General features: G+C 57.9%; 1 protein-coding gene across 8 annotated transcripts in view; it reads right to left on the minus strand.

Annotated features, from left to right (window-relative positions):
• The window catches only part of KDM4B (lysine demethylase 4B), a 135,793-nt gene that overhangs the window by 43,660 nt on the left and 77,974 nt on the right, over nucleotides 1–14,159 (minus strand). For 7 of the 8 annotated variants that reach the window (XM_040629523.1, XM_040629522.1, XM_040629521.1 and 4 more), the window contains exons 8-9: nucleotides 10,115–10,218; nucleotides 5,323–5,460 (exon numbers count right to left, since the gene is read on the minus strand). In XM_040629523.1, coding sequence (XP_040485457.1) covers nucleotides 5,323–5,460; nucleotides 10,115–10,218 — 242 coding nt within the window. Of the gene's footprint in view, nucleotides 1–5,322; nucleotides 5,461–8,300; nucleotides 9,459–10,114; nucleotides 10,219–14,159 lie in introns of those variants that run through there. The other variant, XM_040629527.1, reaches the window with a different exon arrangement.

The following is a 14,159-nucleotide window of genomic DNA, read 5'->3' on the forward strand; positions in this document are numbered from 1 at the left end:
TTCCACACTCAGCAGAAGCCCCCCTCCCTGCTGCACGCCTCTGGGGGGAGCTGACAGCTCCTGGGCAAGCTGAGCTCTCGGCGGGCGGCGGCCCAGACAGCTGGCGGAAAATCAGTTAAGTGCACCCAGGCTCCCGGCCGATCAAACGGGGTTTTAAATCTCTCTCGCTCTGTTTAACCCATAGTCAACTTCCGTGCTTTACTTGTGGAGTGGCCTGGGAATACAGGCACAACGTCGATGGAGGAAAGAGCCCCTTGTCGGGCTTCGCCCAGTGCCACCCACCACGGGAGCAGCCGGGGCTGCGCTGAGCGAATCCAACATGGCATGCAGCCTTGTAGGACTAATTCAAGTTCAGACCTAAAAGGGGTGGTGTGCGCACATTGATTTTCTCCGAGCGAAGCTGGCGCATCCCTCTGATCTCCCCCGATAGTAATCCCACTACAAAGCCTGCCCATCTGAGCACGTGCGCAGGGAATTCTGTTCTTGGAAATGGAACACAGGCCTCAGGAAGTGACTCCACCACCCCAGTTGAGCACTGGACCCCCGCCAGGAGGCGGCTGTCAGCCTGAAGACACCCTCGAGTGGAAGGGTATCCTCCACAACTCTCAACGGGCACCCGCCTCTGAGTGGGATGAGGGCGACTGTCAGGGCGTGGACGTTCTGGGTACTTGCTGCAATGACCTTGGCAAAGTCACTTTACCTCTCTGGCCCTCACAAGCACAAGGTTCAGAGTCACCGGGAAGTGGGGTGGTGCGATCAGTAAAGCGGGAGGGAGAGAGGCAGGGAGAGACACAGAGGAAGGGAGAGAGTGCTCCCTCCGAGGAGGGGTCCAGCTGAGGAAAGCCGGGGCTCAAAACAAAAGAGCAGCTGCACGTGATCTGGGGCTGGGCAGGCCCCACACTTGCTCTGCGCGCAGGCCCTGTAGCGTCCTAGGGTCCCCGGACCCCTGTCCACTGCTCCACCACTCACCCTCTCCCTGCAGGCCCAGCTCACTCCCGGATCACCCCTATGCACACAGAAGGTGCTCAGCAGCTCTCAGGCGGCTGAGTCTGCATGTGACTTTCTATGGTCCCCTTGTTCCCGATGCAGGGGGCGGGGACAGAAATTGGGCTGGAGCGACCTGGTTTGGGCCTGTTGGCTGGTTTGGTTTTTCATTCCCATTTATAAAACAAACCAACTAGACTACATCTACCACGGGCAACAGTGGCCAAAACACCCCTGGGGGCTGCAGACCATTTATGGAGGAAGCCCCCAGGAAGGGCAAGACCACTCCTCCCTCCCCTGAAGAGCTATACTTGTTTTTAAATAAAAATTGTAAAAAAAGAAACATATTGAGAGTGTATGTTTTTAAGAGACCCAAATTCTACCACATGGAGCTAACATCCAGCAACGTTTGGGTACCCGACCCCCACCCCGCACATCCATGCAGTGGGGTTACACACTTGTCACTCAAAGTGCCAGGCCCCTCTGTTCCCCCTGCTGGGGGGTAAAGCTGGCAGGGTTCCCCACCCCCCACCATGTCCCTGTAATCACTGCTTCCTCCTCTGGGAGTCCCAGCCCTGACCCTTGGGCACTCAGTGGTCTCTGCTCACCCTGGCCCCCTAGTTGGCTTCTCCCTAATTACATAAAACCTTGGGGGCAATTTCCCTCCATCCATCTCTACTCCAGATGGAGGCCCAGCGCTGTGCCCAGGAGACCAGAAGCCCAGGAATCAAGGGTTTTCATCTGTGGCTGTGCCTCGGTGACAGGGCTGTGGGATTCAGAAACTATGGCAAGAGTCTGGCACAAAGACACAGGCAGCGTTTTCCTGCCCATCTCATCACAGGGCAGGCCTGGGAGGGTCCAGACAACCGTGTGGTTCTCCTCTTGCACATCGATGGGTCACGAAGGTTAATGCCAGCGAAGCGGCTCAGAAAGGAGAGCCATGGAAGACAGCAAACACCAAAACACCATGTCAACTCGACAGCGAACCCAGGGCAGCTCAGCCTTCTGCTGACTGCGGGGGCCGGGGGGCGGGGGAGCTGCTGCAGTGTGAATACTGCCAAGGGAAGGCCAGGCCAGAGAGCAGACCTCGGGTGCAAGACCCGGAGGAGCTCCCTCTGAGGGCGCTGGCAAGAGGCTCTAAGCCTGGCTGCTTCCTCTGGCCCACGGGGGCAGACCAGCGCCTGAGGGCTGGGCCTCGAGCTCCACTGTGGGACGTCTGCAGGTGAACGGAAGTGGCATGCTGGCATTCGGCCTGGCCTGCCAGGCAGCCACGGCTACCAGCACCCCTCACAGGCCCATCCAGCAGCTCCAGAGGCAGCAGCCATGGTGCTGGGTGTAGAGGTCAGGACTGGGGGCCCACGTGCTTGAGAGAGCAGCCCCTCTGATGCCAGAGACCCTGGGGGTTGGGAAAGGGTGCAAGAGGCAACTGGTTGGCCCTGACTGGCCCGAGCCAGGGCTGGCAGGAAAGGCCAGAGCTTGCCCATGCCATCACTCCTCCAGATCCGGGGCAGTACACTTCTTCTGCCATGGCCAAAAGGCAATTATCTTCGGTTCTGCAGGCCAGGTGGTCTCTGGGGCAACTACCCAACTCCGCTGTTGCAGGCAAAAGCAGCCAGAGACCACCTGTCACCAAATGGGTATGGCTGTGTGCCAATAAAACTTTATTTATGAACTTGAACTCTGAGTTTCACCTAAGTGGCGTATTGCATATTCTTCTTGAGATTTTTTGCACAACTCTTTCAAAATGTAAAAATCATTCTCAGGCTGCAGACACAAAGATAACCTGCCAAATTTGGCCTGTGGGCCCCCGTTTGCTGACCCCTGCTCTAGAAGAAAGAACACGAATACCTGAAATTCAGAGAGGCCAGCCAAGTGCAAGAATTTGGCATCTAATGTGCCAGCATAGAGGTAGCATGACAAAGGGGGGACAAGAAAAGGGACAAGGGGGGGCAGAGGGACTTCCTGAGAGCCTGAAGAAGGTGAAGAACCAAGTTGGAAAGTCTCTAAAATCTGGGAAGTGGCTGGGGCGCCTGAGTGGCTCAGTCTGTGAAGCGACTGCCTTCAGCTCAGGTCATGATCCCAGGGCCCTGGGATCGAGTCCCACATCGGACTCCCTGCTCAGTGGGAGCCTGCTTCTCCCTTTATCCCTCCCCCCTGCTCATGATCTCTCAAATACATAAAATATTAAAAAAAAAAAATCTGGAAAGCAGAAATGCTCTCCCTGGGTTCCGAGTAAGGTATCAAAAGGAAGTGTCCCAAGCACAGACAGGGGCAGGCAACTTGGGCCAGCAGAGAGAAGCCCTTGCTTCAGAAAAGCATCCTCCCCCAATCCCACTCTCCATTCCCTAAAACTCGGCCAAGGACTCAGCAGGTCCCTGAGAAGCACCCGACCTCAACCAACCCCCTGCCCCTCCCAGGTCCTGCCTCTGATGCGCCTGAGCCGTCATCTGCGAGGCCAGGCGCCTTAGCCGTGTCTCCGGCCTGGACTAGTTAACGGGGCAGCAGAGCTTGTAAGAGGCAGAAACTGCCGGCCTGTTCCACCGCCGAAAAGCCTGCGGGCTCCCATGCAGGGCTGCACGGACAGACGCCCCACGGCCAATGGTCACTCCCGGCTGAACCCCTCGCCTCACTGCCCTGGGGTAAGGGCAGCTGGGGTGGCTCTGCACGGGAGCCCAGCACGGGGCCCAGCCACCCGCCTGAACCCCGGCTTGCGCGGAGCACTGCGCGCCACTCACTCAGTAATTTCACGCTGCGCCGCCTGGCAATGCAAGCGTGGGGGCCCAATCCAAGGCAGCACTTCCCAGATGTCACTTGTTTGTGAACGCATGGCTGAACCCAAAATTGCTTTTAATATCTGGGCAGTCCCTGCCGGCCCCACTGCAGTTCTGGCACTGACGGCACCTCCAGGACAAGCCTGCGATCTTGTCCAGAGCTTACGACTCAATCGCAGCTCCCACCGCGGCCGGGGCTCTCGGTGCACACAGGCCCCATGGAATTCTCCGCACGCTGTCTCACTGTCCACCACGCCCCCACAGTCATGGGAGCAAAACCACTCGCTCCAGGACATTCCAGTGTTCCTTTAGCTCAAAAGAAAAAATCCTGACGCTCCCACCTCTTCTCTTTCAGCAAAGCCTGGTGTCTGCCAAAGACAGCCCTCCGTGACAAAAATCCCGACACTGCTAACCCCCAGTGCCTCTCCAGTCTCTTTCCTGCAAAGCCCAGTTCCTTCTGAACTGCACTGAAACAGTGAAGCTAGAGAAGCAGGTAGTTAGAAACATAAAGGTGAGCCCACCCATCTCGACCCGAGCTGCCCACCAGAAGCAGGACACAAGCCACCTACGTAATCTTCAGTCTGGTCTCCACATTCAAAACGTGAAAAGAAACAGGCGACACTCACTTTGACGATATCTTTGGTTTAACACAACCTATCCAAAAACATGACCTACATAACCAGCATGAACCAATTATCTGCACGATATTTCATGTCCCTTGTTATACACCAAGCCTCAGACATGGCGTGTGTGACACTCGCAGCTCAAGGCCATGACACCCATACATGGCCAGTGACCCCCGTGCTCATCCCCATGGGGTCACCACTACTGGGTCTGGTGAGAAACCCTCCGACTGCCCCAGTCCTGGGTGCTGACTCAGAACTGCCCAAGGGATTCCTCAGAGGAACCCCAGCCTCCAACTTGGGAGGCTGGTGGGAAGCACCCCGTTTTCACACCATACTGGCCCTGCTGGAGGGGCTCTCCTGTTCCACATGTCCCAGCGCTAGAGAGACACCCGTGAGTAACTGGGCCTGTCTGCAGTGGAGAGAGGCCAGACGGGCTGAAACCCAGGGCCAAAGCCTGAGCCCAGCCTGACGGGAAGAGCACGCCGTCTTCTGCAGAGGCCGGGACGGGGGCCCAGGGCCACAGTGGCAATCCCCGGAGGAAGGCCCTTGGTACAAGCCTGTTTGCACCAACAGCACCTCCTCGCTGTCTCGAAGCGAGGCCCTCTGAGACCAGGAACAGCAAATTCCCAGGAAAAGAATCAGAGGAGTCCCCTGCCCTTCAATGATCTCCACGGACAGCCCAGACACCAGGCCCCAGAGAGCAGGTCTGCCGGGGAAGGAAAGCCCCCGGATGCAGGCCGCAGGCCCCATGCCTCCTCCCTGCTCATTCCAGGTGAGGAACGTCCTGGGGATGAGTTCACTGAGGATGCCAGAATCAGACCCTGGTGGAGAGAGCAGGCCCCGCCGAGTCTAAGCGGAGGCCACATAGGCCCTGGTCGGAGCAAGCGGGCTGAGAGGGGCTGACCCGTTTAGACCCTTTCACAGGTTCTGCCGGCACTTACCTGAGTGGCCACCTTGCCATAATCAATCCACCGCAGAGTAGCAAAATTGGTGGATTCCGCACAGTTGAACCCGTGATTGAATCCGGCATGGTAGCCGTAGGGAAACGTAATCATGAACTCCCCGGCCTCCTGTGTGATCTGAGGAGGAAAAGGCCGACAGGTGAGCAGCAGCCAACAGGCAACGGGCGAGGCCCAGAGTCAGGAATGGCAGTTACCGCGTGGCTCCCCTACCCGGTAGCACGGCCGGCCTGGGGCAGGCAGAGGCTGGTGGCCAAGGGCACCAGGAGCCACCAAAAAGCACAGCAGGGGCACGGGGGCACAAGGACTTCCCGACAAGTGCCAAGGAGCCCTGACTTCAGGAGCCCATGGAGTTCTGCCCAGTGGAAGGTAGCTCCGCCGAAGTCCAAGGGCTCCAGCCAATCTCCCATGGGGTTTATACAGTAGGTGTGGCCATGGCCTGGACAAGAGCTGCCACCAGCCCCAGGCGGGGCCCCAAGGTGACAGACACTCCAGACAACGGGCTGTTGAATGTTATGCCTCTAGGCAGTCTCTGGAGGGAGGGGATCTCTTGGCCTGGAGGCAGGTGGCCGTGACCGCCTGAGGTCCACTGTAGGATATTCCGATACAGCGCAGGGGCTGGTGAGAGGGTGTGGACGGCACGGGCAGCAGCCACAGAGCCCCCTAGCAGAGGACGGGGCGTGCTCTAAGTACAGGGTCTTGCCCTCATGAGGAAAAGAGGTCCAGCTGCATGGACAAAACATTCCTGGAAAATGACCTAAGCCCTCTGGTTGTCATAAGCACGGGTCTGTCCCTTATATCCCAGGAGGCGGCTCCTTCCAAGTGAGGTCACAGAGGCAGGAGAAACAGCACGTTACAAGGACATGTGTCAAGGTCGGAACTCTGTCAAATGAGCTGATGGTTCCAGACCCATTCAAATGGCCTGATTCAGCTTCCAAAAACAGAGACCTCCCCCCTCCCCCAAATCAAGGAGCTGGGTGTGAGTGATGGGGGAGAAGGCCCACATGGAACGCAGACAGAGGCTTCTGGAACCTCTACCTCATGAGGCCTGGAGGAAAAGGGGGGGGGAGCAGCCTCCCCTCTGAACCCTCTCCCCCCGGGGAGCACTGACCCCATCACCCAAGCACTCCAGAAGATGCAGGATCCAAAAGAAGGATGACAATTAACAGCAGCCACTGTCCCAGAACATGAGAGGTGGGGCCAGAGGCCCGATCCATGGACGTGGAAACCGAGGCTGGTGGTGAGGGAGTGATTCTGAAGTCCTTGACTGAAATTTGGTAGAAGCCACAGATTACAGGTTGTCTGGAGTTGGGCGTAACCAGCGCCTGAACAGAAACGGACCACGTGGGCAGCCCCCACCCAGCAATCCCCCCACCGTGAAATGTGCCCGTCACTGAGGAGTACTTTTCTTTCTCGGGTTTCATGAAACGGCTTTACACGGACTGCGCTCCTGTGTCTGCCTCTGTCCCTCGGTGCGACTTCCAAGTCCTCTGCCCTTCTCGCTCCTAAAGGGCCTCCATCGTGTGTATGTGTTGCTGGGTGCTTCCCTGTCCTCCTGCCCACAGACCGCGGGCTGTTTCTGGAGTGGGGCTCTGGTGAGCAGAGCTGCAAGAATGCGGTGGGGGCCAGTCTTCTCACAGATGTGTGGCTGCATTCCTGTGGGGTCTCCTGGCAGCAGCACATAGGGGTTCCCGAGAACCTGCCCGGTGGTCTCCTGCAGCGGCCCCCGATTCAGCATCTGTGCTGGTGGTGGTGGGGAGTCCCCATCGCTCCCCTCCTCGCCGGCGTGCGGGGGTGTCCCTGCGGGTTGGCTGCGGTACCTCCTCGTGGTTTTGATCCCCTTTCTCTGAGGCCTACAGGTGCTTACACCTCCTTTTGCAAAGTGTCTCCTGTTGCCCCCATTTATCAGGTTGTTCATCTTTCTATTGTAGCTTTGTAGGCGTTCTCAGGCTTGCTAATCTTTATTTATTCCTCCTGAGAGATGAGCAGAAATTGCTGGATTCATTTAAGTAACCAACAAGAAGTCAGACCCAGAGGGGGTGGGGGGCAGGAGATGGGGGGCGGGAGACTTCCAAAAGCCAACCACGGAGTCAAAAATCAATCAAAACTGACACAGCCTGGAGAAAAGCCAGTCCTCAAGAACACGAAGATATTTTTCTTTTCAAGTAATGAATTGCACCAATCAAGGGAAGTCAGTGTGCATTAAGTGATATTTTTAAATTCCTGTCCAAGTGACAGGCATGTGGGGGATGACCCCCACACGGCAGGGGAGGGGGCGGGGAGAGAACACTCAGTGTCCCTGAGGCCCCAGCAACCCCCCGGCCACAGCAAGGATTCTCTGGGCTGGCTCCTGCCATGAGGCTGTGTGAAATGGGTAGCAAAACACAATTAAAATTTAGGAATTTTTTTTTCTTTGAAAATGTAATTACCGATTTTCTTATCCCTTTTGAGCTGACCTTGGACAGCATCACCTAGTTCTCCGGCCAAGCCGGCTGGCCTGCTCCCCTCCCTCCCTCCACCCACCAGGGCGCAGGCCCGGCATGAGCAGGGAGCCTCGAGAGTGCGCTGCGGGGTCCCCGCGGGGCTGGCTCTGCCGGGGTGCGAGGGGAGATGCCTCTGTCCCCCGCTCAGGCAGACTGCAGGGCCTTGCCTTCCCTGACGACCCCTCCATAAACCAAGGCCTAGAACCGCTGCGCTCAGTAAAGCCGGCAAGAAGATGATGTTCCTGTCACAAAACCGACATCCTGCTGGCTTCGCCTCGAGCCCGCGGTGTCTGTCCTCCATGTCACCGCCGTCAACATTATCCCAACAATAAATTAGAAGGCACTTGGGATGATGGATAGGCCACGAGGCAAAGTAATAAGCAGCGAAGGGAACGCCGGCCCCGCACGCCAGTCATGGAGGAAGCCTGAGTTCAGCTGCTTGCCTGCACTCTCGCAGGATAAATGAGGAAGTCCATGGCAGATTACAGAAATACACACTTTTAATTATTAAAAAGCTCTGCTATTGATCTGCTTTTTCTTCTAGAAGTAAATACCATTACAAAGATTTATAAGCGGAGCGCGGGAGTCACTCCCCCCGGGGGCTGCCAGGAATTCAGATGAGGGGACCCACGCGGACCCTGACGGGGCATTCATCTGGAGCCTGACGCTGCTCCCTCCTGGCCCAGCCTTGGCCTTTGCCCCGCAGGCCCATGGACAGCCGGGGGCTGGGCTGGTGGGAGGGAAACACGGCCTCCGAGAGCCAACTGCCCCGGGCCAGGAGGCCACCGCCTTCGGGTGATGTCCAGGCATTCCATGCACCAAGCACAGTGCCATGGGGACAGCACGTAGGAGAGAGGAGGGTGCCCGCCAGCTGACTCCTCTGCCCGGCCTCTCTCTCTCTCTAGGAAGCACCACCTGGGAGAATGTTCTCCACAAACCACAGGAAAGCAAGTACTTCTCACTTCTGGGAGCAATGCCGTGTCTGTCTGTGAGGTTCCTGGTAGCCGGCGGTGTTCAAATCAGAAGATGAAGGGAGGAGAGGGAACACGGAAACCTGCATTTCTCAGAGCAGAACGTGCCGCTATCTGATGGATGAGCCCGACAGCGAGAGTGAATCTCCGATCTGAGCACTAATGCTGTGGGCGATGTGACTGAAATGTCAGAAGCACTTTCCAACTCACCGACACTCCCGGCAAGAGTGAGGCGTGAGGGTCTGATTGCAGAACTTGCTCCCGTGCCCGACAAATGCTTTTACAGGGGATCTTCAGGAACCAGAGTCCCCGGAAGGGCCTCCTCTCCCGGCCTGCCCCCGCTACCCAGCCCAGAATCTGCTCGAGCCTCTCCAGAAGGTTCTGGGCACATCTCTCTCGTCAAGACCACCCTGGGGACACAGGCTAGACCTTCCCATCCAGGAGGCTTGCCTGCAGGGAAGGGATTGCCTGCAGGGGATACCTGCTGAGCCCCACCCCGGAGCAGAGCCCCTGACGAAGGCCCAGGCCCGAGTGCTGGTCTTCCACCCCCCCACACACCCCCACCCCGATTCCCCAGCTTCAGGCCTCGTTCATCACAGCCTCTCCCGGGGACAAGCAGATCACTCCCTGGAGCAGTAAATTGAATGAGTTCACAGTCTTCACGCTGTGGGAGAGCCAGATATTTCATTTCTAAACAGGTATTCATTCTCGCAAAGGACGTCTGCAGTGGGCCATGGGGTGCAGCCAGAGCTCAGGGCAAAGTGGGGGGGGGGGAACTGCCCAAGTTGTCCTGTGGCTTCCTGGGAGCTGCCCCTCCACTGCAATCCCGGCCCTGTAGGACCCTGCAGGGGGGCAGCCAGCCACCACACGGGGCTGGGGAGTGAGCGTGGGAGAGGATGAGAGTTACGGAAGGCAAAACCCCACCTGACTCTCCCCTCTTCCGTCTTCACCCCCCACCACAGCAGAGCTGGAGGCTGACTGTCCAGCCAACCTGCCCTCCCCTGGCTTGCCAGTGTTCTAGAACCTTCTGCGGGCTTAAGAAGCCAGTTTCCTGGGGCGCCTGGGCGGCACAGCGGTTAAGCGTCTGCCTTTGGCTCAGGGGGTTATCCCGGCGTTATGGGATCGAGCCCCACATCAGGCTCTTCCGCTATGAGCCTGCTTCTTCCTCTCCCACTCCCCCTGCTTGTGTTCCCTCTCTCGTTGGCTGTCTCTATCTCTGTTGAATAAATAAATTAAAAAATCTTAAAAAAAAAAAAAAGAAGCCAATTTCCTGGGACATTGGTGGTCCCCTTGCCTGGGGCCCCAGCAGCCTCTACATACCCGGCTGAACGGGATCCCATACTTCTTGAGGATGATGGGCGAGATGAGGGTCATCTTGTGCCGCAGGAAGGCGTCACAGCCCTGGGAGCTCCCGGGGAAGAACCCTGGAGCAGAAAAGATGGGCATCAGTCTGATGGGCCGGAGCTGAGCAGGCCTCTTTTGGGCAGCATTCACCTCCCATCAGGCATGCAGTATGAAGCCTGTGGCTCCAAGGGCCCAAAACACGCAGGACCCTGCCGCAAAGCCATGTACTCTGCTGGTGGCAGTCATGGCAGCCCTCAGACCTCTGGCTAGTGAGCCCAGGATGGGCCAGGGCCATCTGTGCAACAATGTGCTGCCCTGAAGCCACAGATAGGGTGCGGGCCAGGGCACAGCTGCACAGACCGCCCCTCTGAGCCCCCCCCACATAAAACACACTGCATTGCATGCAGCCAATCACTCAGCCAAGGTAACGGTGCAGCAGGGGAGATGGGACACCGGAACGGATGCTCTCAACCTGGGAAGCCGTGAGCAGTGCCCCCCACACAACCGAGTCCGCAACGAAGAGGAAGAGAGGCCCCCTCTGGGCACAGGCTCTGCCTGGGCTCTTTGCTTCACACGGCAGGCGAGGAAGCGGAGGCCCCGGCTTTTGGCTGACCCTCCGAGGCCCGCGGTGTGGCAGGAAAGGGGCAGAGCAGCCTGACCCAGGCCTGACCGTCTGCTACGCACAAGGTGGTTTGAGTGCACGTCTGGGTATGCTTTCTGTCGCACCGTATACACCACATAACTCACTTAAAACGATGTCCGTAAATGTACGGAAGTCAGCCCGTCAGCTCTACTTGCCCAGAAACTGTGTCTCACTAACACTTCACAACCACTCGTTGGCTGAAGCTCACACCAAAGACGTGTAGGTCTTGAGATTAAAGAAAAGCCCTGGGATTCCACGCAAAGGCGCTGGGCTCCTCACCCGAACCGTCACCGAGAGGCGGCCAAGAAGGGCTGCCTCGCAGACTCGGCAAGGTCTGGGAAGTGCCACAGCAGCGGCCGGTTCTCCCAGGATCCAGCTCCCTCCAGGACTGACCCCCAGGCACAGCCGGCCCGGGGACCCTCCCAGGAGCCGACCCAGACCGTGGGCCCTCAGCCTTCAGGCCAGTGCACACCCCCCATGGGTGGACAGTTATAGAGAGCACACTTGCATGTGTGTGCGTGTGCTGTGTGCGAGCACACGGCCCCACCCACACACCTGCTGTGGGCGGCGGTGGGGGCTTCTGAGCCACAGTGTCAGGGGGTGGGGGCTGGGATGCCCGCCGGCAAGGACACGACTGCGACTGTCAGGTTCTAGAAAGTGCCAGGGATTACTGAATCCAGCAACTTTCCTCGGTGCTAAAAGCGTTTCAATTAGAGTTATGGCCCCTGCCGCCCGGCCCGCGGCCTCTCTGCAGTCCCTCTTTCTAATGCACAGTTTAAGTGGCTCTCATTAAAGCTCTAATAAAGGCGCACATTTTAAGTGATTAGCACCAATAACGCACCAACACATTAATGCTCTCTCCGTGGGCTCGACTCTCCCAGCGAGCCCATTTGGAGCTCGACTATTCATTTTCCATATTCATCGCAAACTCATTCCATCCATCTCAATAATGGAGTCTGTGACGCATGCCCCCCAAAAAGTTTGGAAGGGACACGGAGGAGGGCAGTGACTCACTTGCCCTAGAACCTCTCCTATCCTCCCTCTGAGGAGGGCGCAGGGGAAGCATGAGGCCAGCTCTCCCGCCAACGCCACGGCTTCCCACCCTCCCCCAGGACAGAGAGCCCCGGTCCCCCTGCCAAGGAGTGACTTAATGAGTCCACACTGGTCACGAAGCAACGATGAGGTGGCCCCCACAGGCCTCTGGCTCCTGGCTCATCCTCTCCTAGCCCTGGCCACTTGAGCCTCCTGCAAGCGCCCAGAAAGCAAACCAGGCCAGATCCAGGGGCAGCAGAGCCCCGGGGGCAGGAAAGAGGTGGGAAGCAGGCCAAGCTCCAGAAAGAATGCCCATGGCCCCAAAGGATTCCAGTTCTAGCTTTTCTAGGTGACACTCAGATCATCCAAGACTTTTCTTTTCTTACAGAAAAGGCACAGAGAGGAAGAACACGCTGGGTGTGGCTAACTGCAAAATCCAGGGGGACACTAGGAGCAGAGACTAGGCTTTCTGGGCGGGTGACACCAGCACTGTGGTGAAAGCACCCCTGTGGACCACTCGTGGTGCTTGCTTCCATGTGGGGTGGGAGGCTCAACAGTGGCCCCCCAAGATGGCCACATCCTGCTCTGCAGAACCTGTGACTATGTTCCCTTCTGTGTGGCAAGGGCTCCGCAGACGGGACTAAGTGCAGGACCCTGAGATGGGAGCCCCAGGGTCACCACGGGGTCTCCACAGGAGCTACGTAGAGGGAGGCCACGTGACCACAGATAGGGCCACGGGCTGGAGCCAGTGCCTCTGGAGGCGGGAAAGGGTGGCAGAGCCCGCCCCGGAGCCTGCAGGGGAGCCAGGCCAGCCCACGCCTGGGTTTAGCCCAGCGAGACCCGTGTGGGACTTCTGACCTCCAAACATGAGGGACTGGGCCTGGGGGTTTAACCTGGGCTCTTTTAGAGCAGTTTCGGGGTCAGAGCAAAACTGAGGGATCGTGCTGCTGGAGCGACTGCGGAGATTTGTTACCACGGCAACAGGAAAAGAAAACAACAGGGAAAAATACTTGTGAACTTATATTTTGGAAATTAATATTTGTATTCTAAATTTGTGTTTTAAAAAATATGGTGGGAAAACATTTAATTTGGTTTTTATTTTAGATCTTAACAACTACGAGAAATCACTCTTTGCTAGACAGTACCTGGCATTTCTACAGTGGGAAGCGCGACCCTGATCGTGGGCTTCAGCCTTGCCCATGAAGACAGAGTCCGGGTTTCCAACAGAAAGGCCACCATGACAACACGGCCTACCTCGGGGCTGGGCCAGCCTGTGCCTGGGGCTCTGGCCCCCCTTTCTGACAAGTCTCCTTCTGTCCTCATCCTCGGGGAATCTGGGTGTAGCAGGCGTTTGCTGAACAGATGGGCAACTCCGGGAGCAGCTAGGACAGGAGGCCCATTTTCCAGAAAGCTCCACCGTTTCCATCTCCAAAGTCAACAGGGGCAGGGGAAGAGCACAGCCGGTGTTCTTTGGGGGAGGCATGAGGAAGGGACAAAGGACGGCAGCAGGACATTAGGGAGGCTGCGCCAACACTGAGTGATGGCTTCTGGAAGATTTCGTGGCTGCCAGGGGAGAGGGGTCAGGTTGCCTGCCGCTGCCACCCAGAGCGTCAGGGTGATCGGACGGGCCCCTGTGCTGTCCCAGCAGCTCCTCAACAACAGGGCTGGCTCCCCAACCGCCCCCTTGCCTGGGTGCTGCCTGCCAGTGAGGGCCAGACTCTTTGGGCCAGCGGGGTCTCTTCACGTCGTCCCAGGGGCTTGCAGCCACCTGACACCAGAACAGACAGCAGGGCGCTATCATGGGGAGCAATGCGGAAACCTGGCCAGCCCCTCTGTCAGGGTGGTCGAGGCCTCAGCATCACCCAGTCGGGTGTCTGGCTTGTTTCCAAGGATCCCATGTCCTGAGGGCCTGTCTTTACCCAAAGTGGTCAGCGCCCCCTCTCTGGACACAGCCTGGGACCCTCTCTGACAAATCCCATCAGCCTAAGAGGCCCCTGAGGGGCCGTTCTGGAGGAGCTGGTCTGGAGGGGGTGTCTGCGGAGGGAGCCCAAGGAGGCAGCATGCACACACGAGCAGACAGCCTGCTGGCCACCGTGCAGCTGCAGGCTACAAGGAGGGAGCCCCGCACCAGACTGCTCGTTTTCCAGACCAAACACAGACTGTAAGACCTAGAGGAGGGCATGATGCAGTGCCAGGCGCCAGGAGCGAGACAAAAGAACGCGGCTGCCCTCCCCGGCCTGCGGGAGCCTGCAGTCACGTCTGGCAGCTCACGGCTAACAACCCAGAAAAAAGAGAGTTTAAAGCAACAGCGTCCTGTGCATCGTTCACAATGTGACAAACCCCATA

Source organism: Ursus maritimus, unplaced genomic scaffold, assembly GCF_017311325.1.
Source record: "Ursus maritimus isolate PB19 unplaced genomic scaffold, ASM1731132v1 scaffold_14, whole genome shotgun sequence".
NCBI lineage: Eukaryota > Metazoa > Chordata > Mammalia > Carnivora > Ursidae > Ursus > Ursus maritimus.